General features: G+C 43.3%; 1 protein-coding gene across 2 annotated transcripts in view; it reads left to right on the top strand.

Annotated features, from left to right (window-relative positions):
- Window positions 1-911: 911 nt before the first annotated feature.
- Window positions 912-14,370, top strand: part of SLC25A40 (solute carrier family 25 member 40) — a 31,697-nt gene continuing 18,238 nt past the window's right edge. For both annotated transcript variants that reach the window (XM_089666279.1, XM_089666286.1), the window contains exons 1-5: window positions 912-1,133; window positions 6,725-6,828; window positions 8,154-8,213; window positions 11,552-11,661; window positions 13,583-13,650. In XM_089666279.1, the coding sequence (XP_089522405.1) occupies window positions 6,729-6,828; window positions 8,154-8,213; window positions 11,552-11,661; window positions 13,583-13,650 (338 nt within the window). In that variant the 5' untranslated portion in view covers window positions 912-1,133; window positions 6,725-6,728. The remainder of the gene's footprint in view (window positions 1,134-6,724; window positions 6,829-8,153; window positions 8,214-11,551; window positions 11,662-13,582; window positions 13,651-14,370) is intronic.

The following is a 14,370-nucleotide window of genomic DNA, read 5'->3' as shown; positions in this document are numbered from 1 at the left end:
TTCCGCCTGGCATCAGCTGCCTGGAGTTTGCATGTTCTCCCTGTGCCTGCGTGGGTTTCCTCCGGATACTCCGGTTTCTTCCCACACTCCAAAGACATGCTGGTAGGTTAATTGGCTCCTGTCTAAATTGGCCCTAGTCTGTGTATGTATGAATGTGAGTTAGGGACCTTAGATTGTACACCCCTCGAGGGTCAGGGACTGATGTGAATGTACAATATATATGTAAAGCGCTGCGTAAATTGACGGCGCTATGTAAGTACCTGAAATAAAAATAAGTAAGTGTGACTGCGGGTCTGCGACGGGCATTCTGACATCGGGGGGGTGGGGGGGAACTGACTAACTGTCACTGACATCCCCAGTGACACTTATACAGTGATCAGTGCTAATAAAAAGCACTGACACTACTAATGACACTGGGAAAGAATGGGGTTAACATCTGGGGCGATCAAAGCTGTGTGCTGTTTTACTTGGGAAACATGCTGCTGTGTATTCCTCTGCTGTGATCATGCCTGATCACTATTTATTATTATTTATAATAATTATTATTCTCATTATTATGATTATCAGGATGATGACACCATCTGACATCTGGAATGTGCTTTTATGAATATGCATGCACTGCTCCGCCCTTGGTGTCAAGGCGAACACCAGCTAGGGTCATGTGACAACATGGTGTGATGTAAAGGGAAGCCATATTTGATTTGGGCACTTTTTGAACTTGTTTATGAATCGGGTAAGAAGGGAACAGTGGTACATGTTAGTATAGAAACATGACAACTCTCTCTGATTGAAGGCTTTCATGTAAGCAACATTTTCAGCAATCAAAGAGTTAATGCAATGGTAAAGGTTCCCATTTCTAACATGGCCGCCTCAGCTTCCTGGCTCCTCCTGTACAGTCAGGGGAGGAAGGAGTCTGGTGTAATACTCCTGGCAGCATGTCCTGGTTTGCAGTGGACACATACTGAAAGCATGCTTTCCTGCACTGACATACAGGGATGATGGTCTGTGCTCCCCTCTGTCCTACATTGACACTGCCAAGACCCCTGCACTCCCAGGAGGGATCTGATCACTGGCTGCTCTCCAGGACAAGATCAACACAGACAGGACACAGTGCAGGCAGCAGGAGGTCAAAGGTACGTTGACACTAGTGGACATTGTAAAGTACAGGTGCATTGTGTTTCTGCAGGGGGTGCAACCTCCGGGGGGGCGGAATACATGGCTGACAACTTGTAGGGCTCATTCACACCCAGGGTGGATTTGATTTAAATCAAACTGATTTAAATCACGATTTAAATCACTAGCCAGTAAGGCTTGATTTAAATCCTAGTTTTCTACATAAAGACTAATTCTTGCTGGTATAACTTTAATATGCAAGTAGATGAAGATTTTTAGAATAACAACTTTTCATATTAGTTTTTTTATTCCCAGTTTAATAGGTTAATCATTCATATTTGGACAACTTTTCTGTTGTACTTAGGAAGGAGAAAAATAATCATTACCTTAATAATAACAATTCAAATAGATTTATTCAACTGAAACAATAACATTCCAGCATATGTGATTTGCTTAAACATCCATGTTTGTTAACTAATTTGGCTAAACAAAATATATATATTTTAAGAAACTTAGACTGTCAGCCCCTTCCTCCTCACACTTAGTTTCACTTTCTTCTTGTGCAGATCTATTCCACTCCAAACAATCAGAAAAATATTGTTTCTATTCTATTCACTGAACTTCTTGAAACTTAGCACTGAAGGGGTTGATTCTGTATTCATAGGTTTGTAGAAGTTAGGATGAAGGTCTTGATCTTAACTCTGTTCATGTTATAACATTTTTGCTGTGAAGAAGAGGCATGTGATCTCCGCTGAGTCAAATTCAGTTTTGAGAACTGCAAAAGTAAACCGATCATCTGTGATAATATCTTGTAGGCAGAGAAACTGCCCAAAATTCTTACAAAAACCTCTGGAAGAGCATGACATTGTGAATGGATTAATGGAATTTATTTACCAAAAAAATTAAACATATACAGCCTTATTCTACATAATTAAAAAACTAATCTTTATTTCATGATGGAATAACCTTTGGATGGTAATATATTTTCCTCAAAAAGCATTTTATTAAAAAAAATCCGATTTAAATAAAAAAAATCCGTTTTTTTTTTTTAATTTTTTTAAAAATCATTGATTTTTATCCACCCTGTTCACACCACAGTGCACATGCCATATGCGATGACAGTCTGCGTTGCCGTGCATTTTTTCACTTGCTGATGTGCAGTTTACACACTCTACTTTTTTTTGTTTGTTTTTTCAAATGCATCGCTTTTTATTAAGCTAAGGGGCACCATACACGTTACAATCTTTGTACAATCAACTTTAGATTTACCCAAACTATGTAATATGAGGACCTACTTAATTTATCCAATCAGCTTGTATCCAGTCCGGAAGGCCCTTGTACTAAGCAGTTGGTGGTAGATCTAAAGGAGATTGTACAATCAGATTGTAACGTGTGTGATGAGCTCAACATAGGGTTGCCATCTCATCCCTTTAAAACCGGACACATAATAATTACACAGGTTCTGAGGCTAATTTAATGTAGATAAGCACTAAATGAGTTTAATTACCACCTTAATCAGCCACAGAACCTGTGTAATTAATATGTGTTCAGTTTAAGCCCGGGTTCACACTGATGTGGTGTGGAATTCGCAGCATATTCTGTATGAATTCCACACCACATCAGAATTGCACCCCATTCATGCGAACAGCTGTATGTTAAGTTAACAACACCCCGAAAGCGGTCCACAAAACGTGGTGTGATGTGCAGAATTGGAACCATGCAAACCGGTTCTAGTGCGGAGCAAAAAAAGGGTCCTGCACCTTTTTGGTGCGGGTACGGTGCGATTAGAGCCATACAAAATGTATGGCTCTTATCGCACCGCACACAAATCGCATGTGATTTGCACAAGATTGCGGTGCAGTTCCTGTGTGAATCACATGCGATGTACCACACTGCATGTATGTGAACCCAGGCTTAAAGTGATGAGGTGTAACTGCCTCCTGCCCTCCGTGCAAGGAAATGACAGGGCAGCGGTTCTTCCATTCTGGGAGGACGTCATATGATGTCCTCCCACTCTAGCTGTGCATGCACGTCCCGGGGGCGCACGGCGATCGGTGGTGCGCTAGGTCCCTGGGACACAGTGGATCAACAATCATAGTAAAGAGCCGATGACGTACACTCTGTCATGTGAGGGGACATGTACACTGACCATCAGGGCACTGATCATCAGTGTAGCCTAGTCAGTGCCCGTAATTGCCACCTGTCAGTGCCGATCAATGCCACATACCAGTGCACATCAGAACTGCCTTTCAGTGCCACCTATCAGTGCTACCTAACAGTTCCAATCAGTGCTGCCTATCAATGCCATATATGAGTGCTGCCTTTCAGTGCCCACTAGTGCTGGCTATCAGTGCCCATCAGTGCTGCCTATCAGTGCCCATCAGTGCTGCCTATCAATGCCTATCAGTGCTGCCTATCAATGCCCATCAGTGCTGCCTATCAGTGCCATATATGAGTGCTGCCTATCAATGCCCATCAGTGCTGCCTATCAGTGCCCATCACTGCAGCCTTATTAGCGCACATCAATGAAGGAGAAAAATTACTTATTTACAACATTTTATTACAGACACTAAAAAATTTTTTTTTTTTTAATTTTCTTTTTTTTAGCTTGTTTAGCAAAAAATAAAAACCCCAGTGGTGATTAAATACCACCAAAAGAAAGCACTATCTGTCTCAAAAAAAGTATAAAAATGTTGTTCAGTACAGTGTTGACCGCGCTATTGTCATTCAAAGTGCAACAGCGCTGAAAGCTGAAAATTGTCCTGGGCAGGAAGCGGGTAAAAGTGCCCAGTAGGCAAGTGGTTGAAGGATAAGTTCACCTTTGGGAATATGTTACATGTTCCACTTGTTTTTAGGGTGGAACATGTAACATGTTCCGATAGCCGCCCCCCTCGCTCTGACAGCACGGGGAGAGGTTTCTCCGTACCATCTATCAGATTTGAAAACAGCGTGGCTGTGCAGGGCTCCGCCCACACAGCCGCATCATTCGTTCACGGACTTCCATGAATGAATGAACTGTAAGTCCCAGCAGCCTTAGCAGCTGTCAGCTTGTAGTTTTCAATGAACTACGATGGTGCTGTGGAGCCCTGTGGTAGTCCATTGAAGTTTCCTGTCAGAATATCTGCTTGCTCATGCATCCCGTACGGAAACCAGATATTCTGACAGGTCTGCAGGAGCCTTGCATGGCATCTGTCATCTACTGATCGCTGGTGCAATGCTTTCCAGGCTACTGTAGACAAAAATAATAAATGCACATATTTTTTACCTGCAAAAATATGTATTATTTTTGTCTAAAAGTTGAACTTATCCTTTAACACTTGCTACAGCAGGCCACAATACAGTGCGAGAAGATGCTGTCTGTCTCATTTTTTTTCACAGTGTACACCAACACGACATCAAAATGGAGAACGGGGCTTCTTGCCTGGTCCATGTGTTGGGACTGTGTCGAGCAATGCATGTGGTGTGAATGAGTCCATAGACAGGTTTCTTCCAGAGGCTTGTTTATTCTGAGGCAGCATGTCTAAAACTAGTCATTACAGAGTTTCCAGCTGCCCTTGGCATTCAAGGACAATGGGTAGAGTGAAGGATCTGTGATGGCAAATCCTTGTCCTTGCAGGGGCCCCTCATTTTTAATGTGAGAAAGCTTTCCTGAAATAATGAAAGTACAGTATGTCTGCACATTAAAGTGTATTTAAAGCGACAAAAAACATTTTTTTTGCTTTAAAAATAATATGGAAAAATTAGAACCCTGTGAGTTGTGTGGGGTTGTTTTTGTTTTGTTTTGGGTTTTTTTGCAGTCAGTGTCCCATCGGTTAGATCTCCCTGCACGTCTTGTCCCAGAGACCCAACAGGAAATGAGAAGGAATCTTTCCAAAGTGAGCAGAAATCATGGAACTGGTGTCACCATTGGAAGGTTTTCCCTCACCTCCTGCTCTGCTGACAACTGTAAGGGCTCTTGCACACTGGCAGTAAAGCTTACCGCCCTCTGAAAATTGATTAATGGTAGATTGCTTTTCAGAGGGTAGTATAACAGTGGTTGGCAGGCATTCAAGAGGAGCTACAACTGCCTGTACTTACAGAATCTGCCATGTGGAGGTAATTATTTTAACCTAATAGGGGCTCTAACCCCTCACGTCACTTTTTAAACTTAAAGAACTCCAGGATAGGCAAAAAAAAACACCCATTAGTACACCCCCTACACAGAACACTAAAGAGTTCATGTAATTTTAAAATCCTTAATATTTAGGAGAAAAGTCTGCGGCAGTCTGCAGCACAGGATGATTGTGGCTTCACTTTGCCACCCCTCCTTTAGAAGCTGCTGCCACCTCTCAGACCTCAGATCAAAGTGGCAGTAGGCATTTCAGGGCCAAAGGAAGTCTTAGGTTCCTCCTCAGCTCATATGACACAACCAAGAGGAGACCTGGGGAGACTTCCCTCACTTTGCCAGATGCCACTGCATTTCAAGTCGAATGAGTAAATTTTACAGAGGGAGGGAGGAATCTGTGCTGTGGGCGATTTTAGTTTGGTGGGGTGCATTGGAAGAGGGGGATTGCCTTGTTAGTCCTGGCCCCTGCACAGTGCATTACATACTACTGACCTCTGGCTCGGTGTTACTCTTTAAATTTAAACTCTGCACTTCATGCAGCTGACCCCTGCACTCCCAAATTACTCCTGGCCCTTGCACGCCGAGTTACTTACTCCTGACCCTTGCACTCCGAGTTACTTACTCCTGACCCCTGCACTCTGAGTTACTACTGACTCCTGCACTCTGCATTACTTACTACTGACTCCTGCACTCTGCATTACAAACTACTGACCCATGCACTCTGCATTACTTACTACTGACTCCTGCACTCTGCATTACTTACTACTGACTCCTGCACTCTGCATTACATACTACTAACCCCTATACTCTGCATTGCGTACTACTGACCCCTGCAATCTATGCTATTTACTACCAACCTCTATACTCTGTATTGCATACTACTGACCCTTGCAATCTGCATTATAAACTACTGACTTTTGTACTCCGAGTTACTTACTACTGACCCTGTACTCGGCATTGTATACTGCTGACCCTGTACTCGGCATTGTATACTGCTGACCCCTGTACTCGGCATTGTATACTGCTGACCCCTGTACTCGGCATTGTATACTGCTGACCCTGTACTCGGCATTGTATACTGCTGACCCCTGCGCTCCAAATTACTACTGACCCCTTTTCTTTGGCATTCCATACTACTGACCCCCGTACTTTGCATTGCACAATACTGACCCCTACAATCTGCATTACATACTACTGACCTTGAACTCTACATCACATACTACTGATCCCTGAAATCTTATTTTTTTTATGAGGCTTTGCTAGGTTAAAGAAAAAGACAAGCTGCACTCTTTGATCTCTTCCATGTGATTCAGGTAGATCTACACAAAAACATTTTCTAAATCCCAAGCAGCATTGATATCTGCAGACAATGTTGTTCAGTAAAGCTGGAGTTTCACTTTAAGGCCTACAGAGTGTGGTGGAGGAGTCATAGATTTTGCACCCTTGCCTATTATGGAGCCGACTTCTTCATGGATTCTTTCTTGATCTCTTTTTTTCCTTCTGCAGAAATATGAAGGAACAGGATGAACCAGTGCTTGCATCTACCAACATCACACCTCTACAGCAGATCATGGCCTCCTCAGCTGGAGCTTTGCTTACATCACTGTTTGGTAAGACCCAAAGTGTCCCCATGTTTCCTGAGATGTGTTTTTACCCCCCCCCTCCCCCAATCACTGGTGTAGCATCAGGGAGCGCAATGGCGACCCTGCATCATGCTTCAAGGGGCCCGCATGGCCTTCCTGTCATGTTCTGGTTCACAATTGGACAGGAGGGGCGGCATATACAAGAACCGATCCTTTCCAATTTTCTCCTAAAACTGCTGATTGCCAGCTTCTCCTTCTCTCCCTCCCACCTGCATTCAGCAGCTGCTGGAGGAAAATGTTCATCATGCTATTCAATATGAAAAAACTGAAATTCTAATCCATTTTATTCCATTGTGGCTGCAACTGGTTACCAAATCACTTAAGTGGCCCCTGCTCTTCAAAAGGTTAAGCACCCCTGGTGCTCACTCTGCTGTCTAGTCTGGATGCCCTCCCCAAAATGTGGTCATCATGGATGGGTTTGAATCAACCTTTTCATTTGGGGATGGACAACTTAGAAAATGTTATTCTGATGATCTTCATCTGCCAAGCTTCAATAAGGGAGAGGCATTTGTCAGGTAATGATCCTAGAGAGGACAATAAAGAAGGTGTTTTGGGGTTCCCCTCTGCTTTGGCCTCACATGCACACAATGCTAAATGGTGTCGTTATATAGGATTCCTTATAGTGAATGTTTTCTGGACAGTCATCCATCTGTATTTTGTGGCATTCATTTCCAAATAGGATTCACCCTGTGAATGTGAGTGTAGTGCGGCTCCTGGGTGAACTTTGTTTGACTTTAAATATGATGGGTGAATCTCTCTTGCCATTTTCAAAGAGGATTTTCCACTTTTTTTTACAGTAACAGGTATGCTCCTGCCTTTCACCACCATTTTTTTCTTTTTTTGCATATCCTTAAAGTGTTACTAAACATATCTGGTCTCCCTAGACCCTTCATTCACTATATCCGGTCTCCCCGGACCCCGCATTCGCTATATCCGGTCTCCCCGGACCCCACATTCGCTGTCAAACACATTTAGCAACAAACACACCAAATTGAGCATGTGCAGAGTGACTCCACACGATATGTCTTATCAGGAGATAAGAGGGGGACACTGGAAAAAGTGGAGGATCAGAGAAGACAGGATCAAACAGCGTTTTTACACAATGCAGAGGATTAACCCCTTTGGTTCCACAGTGAGTATAACAAGCATGCTTTTTTGCATATACAGACTGATTTTACTGTTGTGGGTTTAGTAACACTTTAAACGTCCTGATGTGTACCCCAGGTGGGAAACTACGGGTATATTCCATAATATATGCTCATAATCATAATTGGTTGTGTTTGTTCATGCAGTGACACCTCTGGATGTTGTCAAGATTCGACTTCAGGCTCAAAACAGGCCCTTTACCAAAGGTAAATTCTGTTCACTGTAGTAATAAAATTCACTTGTAAAGTGTAGGAAAACTCAAACAACCAACTTAATTTATCTTCTACCTCTTAGTCTGTTAAATATACCGACAAAAACCTTCTGTTATATCTAATGATGATCAGATGTGGGTTTTCCAGCATGCCTGTTCGCCAGAAGCCAGATCGGCTTCTGTCAGACAGGCTACTGTACACATTGGCTGAATGTCGGCCAGTTTCTGTTGTACCAGCCGATATTTGGCCCATGTGTACCAGTTGTAACGAGTGCAAGCAAATATACAGTTGCAAGAAAAAGTATGTGAACCCCTTGGGATTACGTGGAGTTTTGCATGAATTGGGCATAACATGTGCTCTGAACGTCATCTAAGTCACAACAATAGAAGAACACAGTCTGCTGAACATAATACTACACAAACATTAGATATTGCCATGGTTTAATTGCACATAACATGTAAACATTCACAGTGCAGGGAGGAAAAGGTATGTGAACCTTTGGACTTAATAACTGGTTGACCCTCCATTGGCAGCAATAACCTCAACCAAACATTTCCTGTAGTTGCAGATCAGACCTGCACAACGATTTGGAGTAATTTTGGACCACTCCTCTTCACAAAACTGTTTCAGTGTAGCAATATTCTTGGGATGTCTGGTGTGAATCGCTCTCTTAAGGTCATGCCACAGCATTTCAATCGGGTTGAGGTCAGGACTCTGACTGGGCCACTCCAGAAGGCGTATTCTGTGCTGTTGCAGCCATTGTTTTGTTGAATTACTTGTATGCTTTGGGTCATTGTCCTGTTGCATCACCCATCCTCTGCGGAGCTTCAGTTGGCGGACAGATGGTCGTACGTTTTCCTGCAAAATGTCTTGATAAACTCTGGAATTCATTTTCCCATCAATGACAACAATCCGTCCAGGCCCTGAGGCAGCAAAGCAGCCCCAAACCATGATGCTCCCTCCGCCATGTTTTACAGTGGGGATGAGGTTTTGATGTTGGTGTGCTGTGCCTTTTTTTCTCCACACATAGTGTTGTGTGTTCTTCCCAAACAACTCAATCTTGGTTTCATCTGTACACAGTATATTTTGCCAGTAGTGCTGTGGAACATCCAGGTGCTCTTTTGCAAACTTCAAACGTGCTGCAATATTCTTTTTGGACAGCAATGGCTTCCTCCGTGGTGTCCTCCCATGTACTCCATTCTTGTTTAATGTTTTCCTTATTGTAGATGTGTCAGCAAAAATGTTAGCATGTGCCAGAGATTTCTGTAGGTCTTTAGCTGACACTCTGGGATTCTTCTTTACCTCATGCAGCATTCTGCGCTGTGCTCTTGCAGTCATTTTTACAGGACGACCACGCCTAGGGAGAGTAGTAACAGTGCTAAACTTTCTCCATTTGTAGACAGTCTGTCTTACCGTGGACACATGAACATCAAGGCTTTTGGAGATACTTTTGTAACCCTTTCCAGCTTCATGCAAGTCAACAATTCTTGATCGTAGGTCTTCTGAGAGCTCTTTTCTGCGAGGCATGGTTCACATCAGACAGTGCTTCTTGAAACCAGTAAACCCAAAACAGGTGTGTGTTTTTTAAGGGCAGGACAGCTGTCAGCAACACATCCAATATCATCACACTGATTGGAGTCAAGGTTGGCTCACTCCTGGCTCCAATTAGCTCTGGGAGAAGTCATTAAGCTAGGGCCTCACATACTTTTTCCTCCCTGCACTGTGAATGTTTACATGTTATGTGCAATTAAACCATGGCAACATCTAATGTTTGTGTAGTATTATGTTCAGCAGACTGTGTTCTTCTATTTTTGTGACTTAGATGAGGTTCAGAGCACATTTTATGCCCAATTCATGCAAAACTCCACGTAATCCCAAGGGGTTCACATACTTTTTCTTGCAACTGTAGTTATGTATCTATAAAATAAAGGGGAACCTGAATCTTCCTCAGCTAAACCTACCCAGTTATAATAATTCAAGACTTGCACCCAGATTCCTGCATAGACTGTCAGGATACGTTCCCTAAAATCAAAATGCTAAACAAATATAAAACAACATCCATCTGACCAGTTTTGTATTTATAATATAAAATATGTTAAAATTCTGCTAGTACTGAAAATGTATTGTTTTTCCTGAATCCTCTGTATAGCAGAAACTGGACTAACCGTGGAAGGTTGGACAAGCCTGCCAGGCTAACTTGTTTTCAGGCACTAGGAGCTGGAGGAGGGAGTGACTAGACATTGTAGAGCAGTGGTTCCTATTCTCGGTCATTAAAGTGTTAGTTCACTTTTTCATGTTTTCTGCCTTTAGGCAATCCTTAAAAACTCATTTATTCAGGGAAGCCTACCCTACCTCAACCTGAAAAAACTTTTTCGAGTCACTTCTATCAAATCAACCCCTGCAGCTATTACCTTTTTGTACCATCGTCCCCTCCCTTTAGATTGTAAGCTCCATGATCTATTCTGTATTGAACTGTATTTTATTGTACCCTTTATAGTGCAAAGCTCTGCACAAACTGTTGGCGCTATATAAATGCTGTATTATAATAATAATAAAAATAATAACTAACAATGTACACCCTCCCCACCCACCAGTCCCCACTGAACGTACCTCTGGAGATGCTTTCTGTGCCCATGCATCCGGGCCAGGGATTTGAAATGCTCGCTCTTCTCCCTTTTCTCTGGGCATTAGCAATACACACTAAACTGAGCATGTGCAGAATGGATACAGTTCAGTCTTTCTTATCAGGAGATAAGAAGTTGACATTTGAACAAGAGGAGGAGCGGAGAAGTCGGGATCAAACAGCCTTTTTACACAATGCAGAGGATTAATCCCTTAGGTTTCACCGTGAGCATGACAAGCAAGCTTTATTGCATATACAGACTGATTGCACTGTTGTGGGTTTAGTAACACTTTAAGTACTACCAACACATCATTGTTTGAGAATAGATAAAATAGCTCTCATAAATACCAAGCCATTGAGATTGATGTAAAGCGCCTCTGCAAGGTGAAGGAAATCCTGAAAACATGACCTGTTGGGGATAAATGAGGACTAAAATTGGGAACCTTACTAAAATTGGTGTAGAGGAATGAGACGTAGCCCTTGAGTTGTGATAATAGTCATTCATAGTCTAGTGAGCAGGCAGTTGCCGTAGTAGACAGTAGTGGTGTAACCATGGTCTCTATGCCCTGTGACAGAGGATGGGTCATTTGCAGGAGCAGCTAAAGTGAACTATATATCCTCTGGCAGGTCAAACAGTCCACATACTTTACGTGTATTTCAGATGGGACTGGCATTCTGTTTCAATGTTGTGTCTTTGTATCATTATAAGGGAAGTGCTTTGTATATTGCAACGGTCTCATGGACCATCTCTGTGTATGTGAGAATGGAAACAGCAAAGCGTGGTATAAGGCACCACCCAGAAGATTCACAGGAACAGCGGTAAGAACCATGTTTAAAGGATAAGTATACTACCAAAGCCCAACAGCTCCGCTCTCATTACCCCTCTGTACATTCCTCAGACCAATGGCTGAACCAGAGCAGGTGTTGCAGCCTTTAGTGGGCACTTTCCCCTACCAATCTGGGGGCCATGCGGTTTTGCACATGCGTGGCCTTTCTTCTAGTGGAAGAACTAAAGGGCTGTCTACATGCAGTCCTGCAGGCAGACAGGCTTTTTAAGTCTCTATTAACATTGACAAGTGAAATTTTGGAAGTAATGATCAATCCTTTACCCTGAGCTGTTTTTGCACATGTGTCTAAAAAATTATTTTAAGCCTGAAGATTACCATACTTAACACGTTTATTTACTTAAAACAGAGATCCTAGAGAATAAAATGATGGTAGTTTAAATTTTTTATGTCAAATGATATTGTTTAACAATTTATCAAGACATCTTGGGTTAGACGGAGTCTATTTTAGATCCTGGCTCCCAGGCTTGGCGCGCATTTTGCGAGTGGGCAGGATAGGGACAGGTCACCCGTCTGTCAGGGATAGTGACTAGCGATAGCGAAAGGTTCCAGACAAGTAGGTGCAGGCTGGGGACACCTCATCCTTCCTAGAATCCTCCCTCTTGGGTGCAGACTGGCCAGGGCACATTCTGCTTTCTGAGACAGATGCTGTCAGCAGGCTCAAGACCCGCTGAGTTCAACTTTGCCAAGATATACTGTGAGTGTTCTCAGGTGCCTTCCCGCTAGGCTGTTGTACCGTTGAACTTTGCCTTCAATACAAGTTCTGTTTACTGCAGCCAAACTGTGTAGTTACTGCTGCCGCATGCCGCTACACCATATCGCACACAGCTTTTCCCGGGCAATTCTATTTAAGTCTCCCTGAAAATCCAGGAATAATGCACAGAGCAGTTTTGTACAGAGCAGCCCTGATCCTGCTCTTCTCGGGTCCCCTGCTGGCACTCCTGGACCCTCCCTCCTGCTGAGTGCCCCTATAGCAAGCATCTTGCTATGGGGCCACCTGAGTAGTCTCGCTCCCAAGTTACTGTTCTGTCTGTGTATTCAGATACAGAGTGTGACTTGGTCCCACCCCCGCTCTCTCCGCATTGGTTCACTGGCTGTGAAGGACAGTAGAGGGAGCCTATGGCTCCCGCTGCTGTTTCAGCCAAAGAGGAGGGAGACACCCTGGAGAGCCGCTGCTCTTGTGCACATCACTGGATCGAGATGAGGCTCAGTTTACTATTTGGAGGGGCTGGGGGGAGCTGCTGCACACAGAAGGTTTTTTTACCCTCCTGCAAAGAATGCATGAAGGTAAAAAACTTTGAGTCTTTACAACCAATCTAAACACAAATTAAATGTTGTTCAGGTTAGGGTTTGCATCTCCTTTAAAGTGGAGCTCCTCCCAAATGGGGTAGTTCCACATTAAAGGCTGGTCCCCTGCTCCCCATTAAGGATTGGCACCTTTGGGGAGCGTGGGGGGGGAAAGAAGCAGGTACCCGAAGTTGGCAGGTACCCGCTCCCACTTCTGCTGCGATCGGAAGTGAAAGTTGTCCTCCTACCCTCCCTCCCTGTAGTCTTCTGGGACACGTGACAGGTCCGAGAAGACGACGGGGCCATTCAGGAAGCTCAGAGCTAATCGCGCTTTTGCAGTGGGTACCCAGCTGTGAAGCCGCAAGCTGTCACAGCCGGGTGCCCACACTGAAGATGCCGGCGCCTGGAACACAAGACGGCTGGTAAAATGGGCTGCGGGGAAGGGAGAACACCGCGGGATCGAGGGACAGGTAAGTGGCTGTTTTTCAAAAGTCAGCAGTTAGAATTTTTGTAGCTGCTGACTTTTATTTTGTTACAATGTGACTGGAACTCCGCTTTAAATTCTTGTTTTCTCCAAAATTCAGATTATGTTGGTCTTCTTTCTGCAGGACACATTTGTCCAGATTGTTAGGAATGAAGGAGTGCGATCCCTCTGGAGTGGACTTCCTCCAACACTGTAAGTCCTAAAGCATTCATATCTCATGTGCTCTTTGTTGTTTCAGGGTTGTCAAAAAACATAACTGTAATATATCCACCACTCAAATAAAAGCGGTTTAATAGATAATATACAATTGTTATACATAAAAAAAATGTATTGATATTCTCTATAAGGTATTAAGTTGGCTGACTCCATAAAGAGAATGCAAAATACAAACTTCTTTAATGGAATCTGCAAGGATAAAATTACAGAAACTGATACTGATGACATGTTTTTTAAGGTGCAAGTTCCAGGGTTGTCACCCTTCTCCTTCTTTCTGGACCTGTGGAGTAGTTGACATGGAACAAACATGCCTGTATCTGGTGTCAGACCCCTTATATGCATGTAATGTCCTGGATCAGTGACTCCCAGCATAGTAAAGGAAGGATAAGGATGATGGGCTCATTGATTGCAGGATGAAGGTGCACCTTCAAAAATATAACAGGTATCACGGCACGCTCTATATTCCTTTCCTTTTAAACATCTATGGCTATTGGTATTTATATTTTGATGTAGTAACTTTATTTAAAGCCAAAGTTTTATTTTAGTTATAGCTATAGCCCAGTGGTTAAGACCCCTGTGAGTACGGAGATTTCCTTTCAATTCTTTGTCCAAAAAACACAAGAGAAAGAAAAAAGAAACACCCTCCATTATTTTTGTTTTCCTTCAGCTACTGACCAATTCCCACCCTGCTGGGTC

This window comes from Staurois parvus, unplaced genomic scaffold (genome assembly GCF_062004578.1).
Source record: "Staurois parvus isolate SC_StPar_1 unplaced genomic scaffold, SC_StPar_1.0 ptg000051l, whole genome shotgun sequence".
NCBI lineage: Eukaryota > Metazoa > Chordata > Amphibia > Anura > Ranidae > Staurois > Staurois parvus.
Note: the sequence above shows the minus strand (reverse complement) of the source record. Positions and strands in the feature narration are given on the sequence as shown.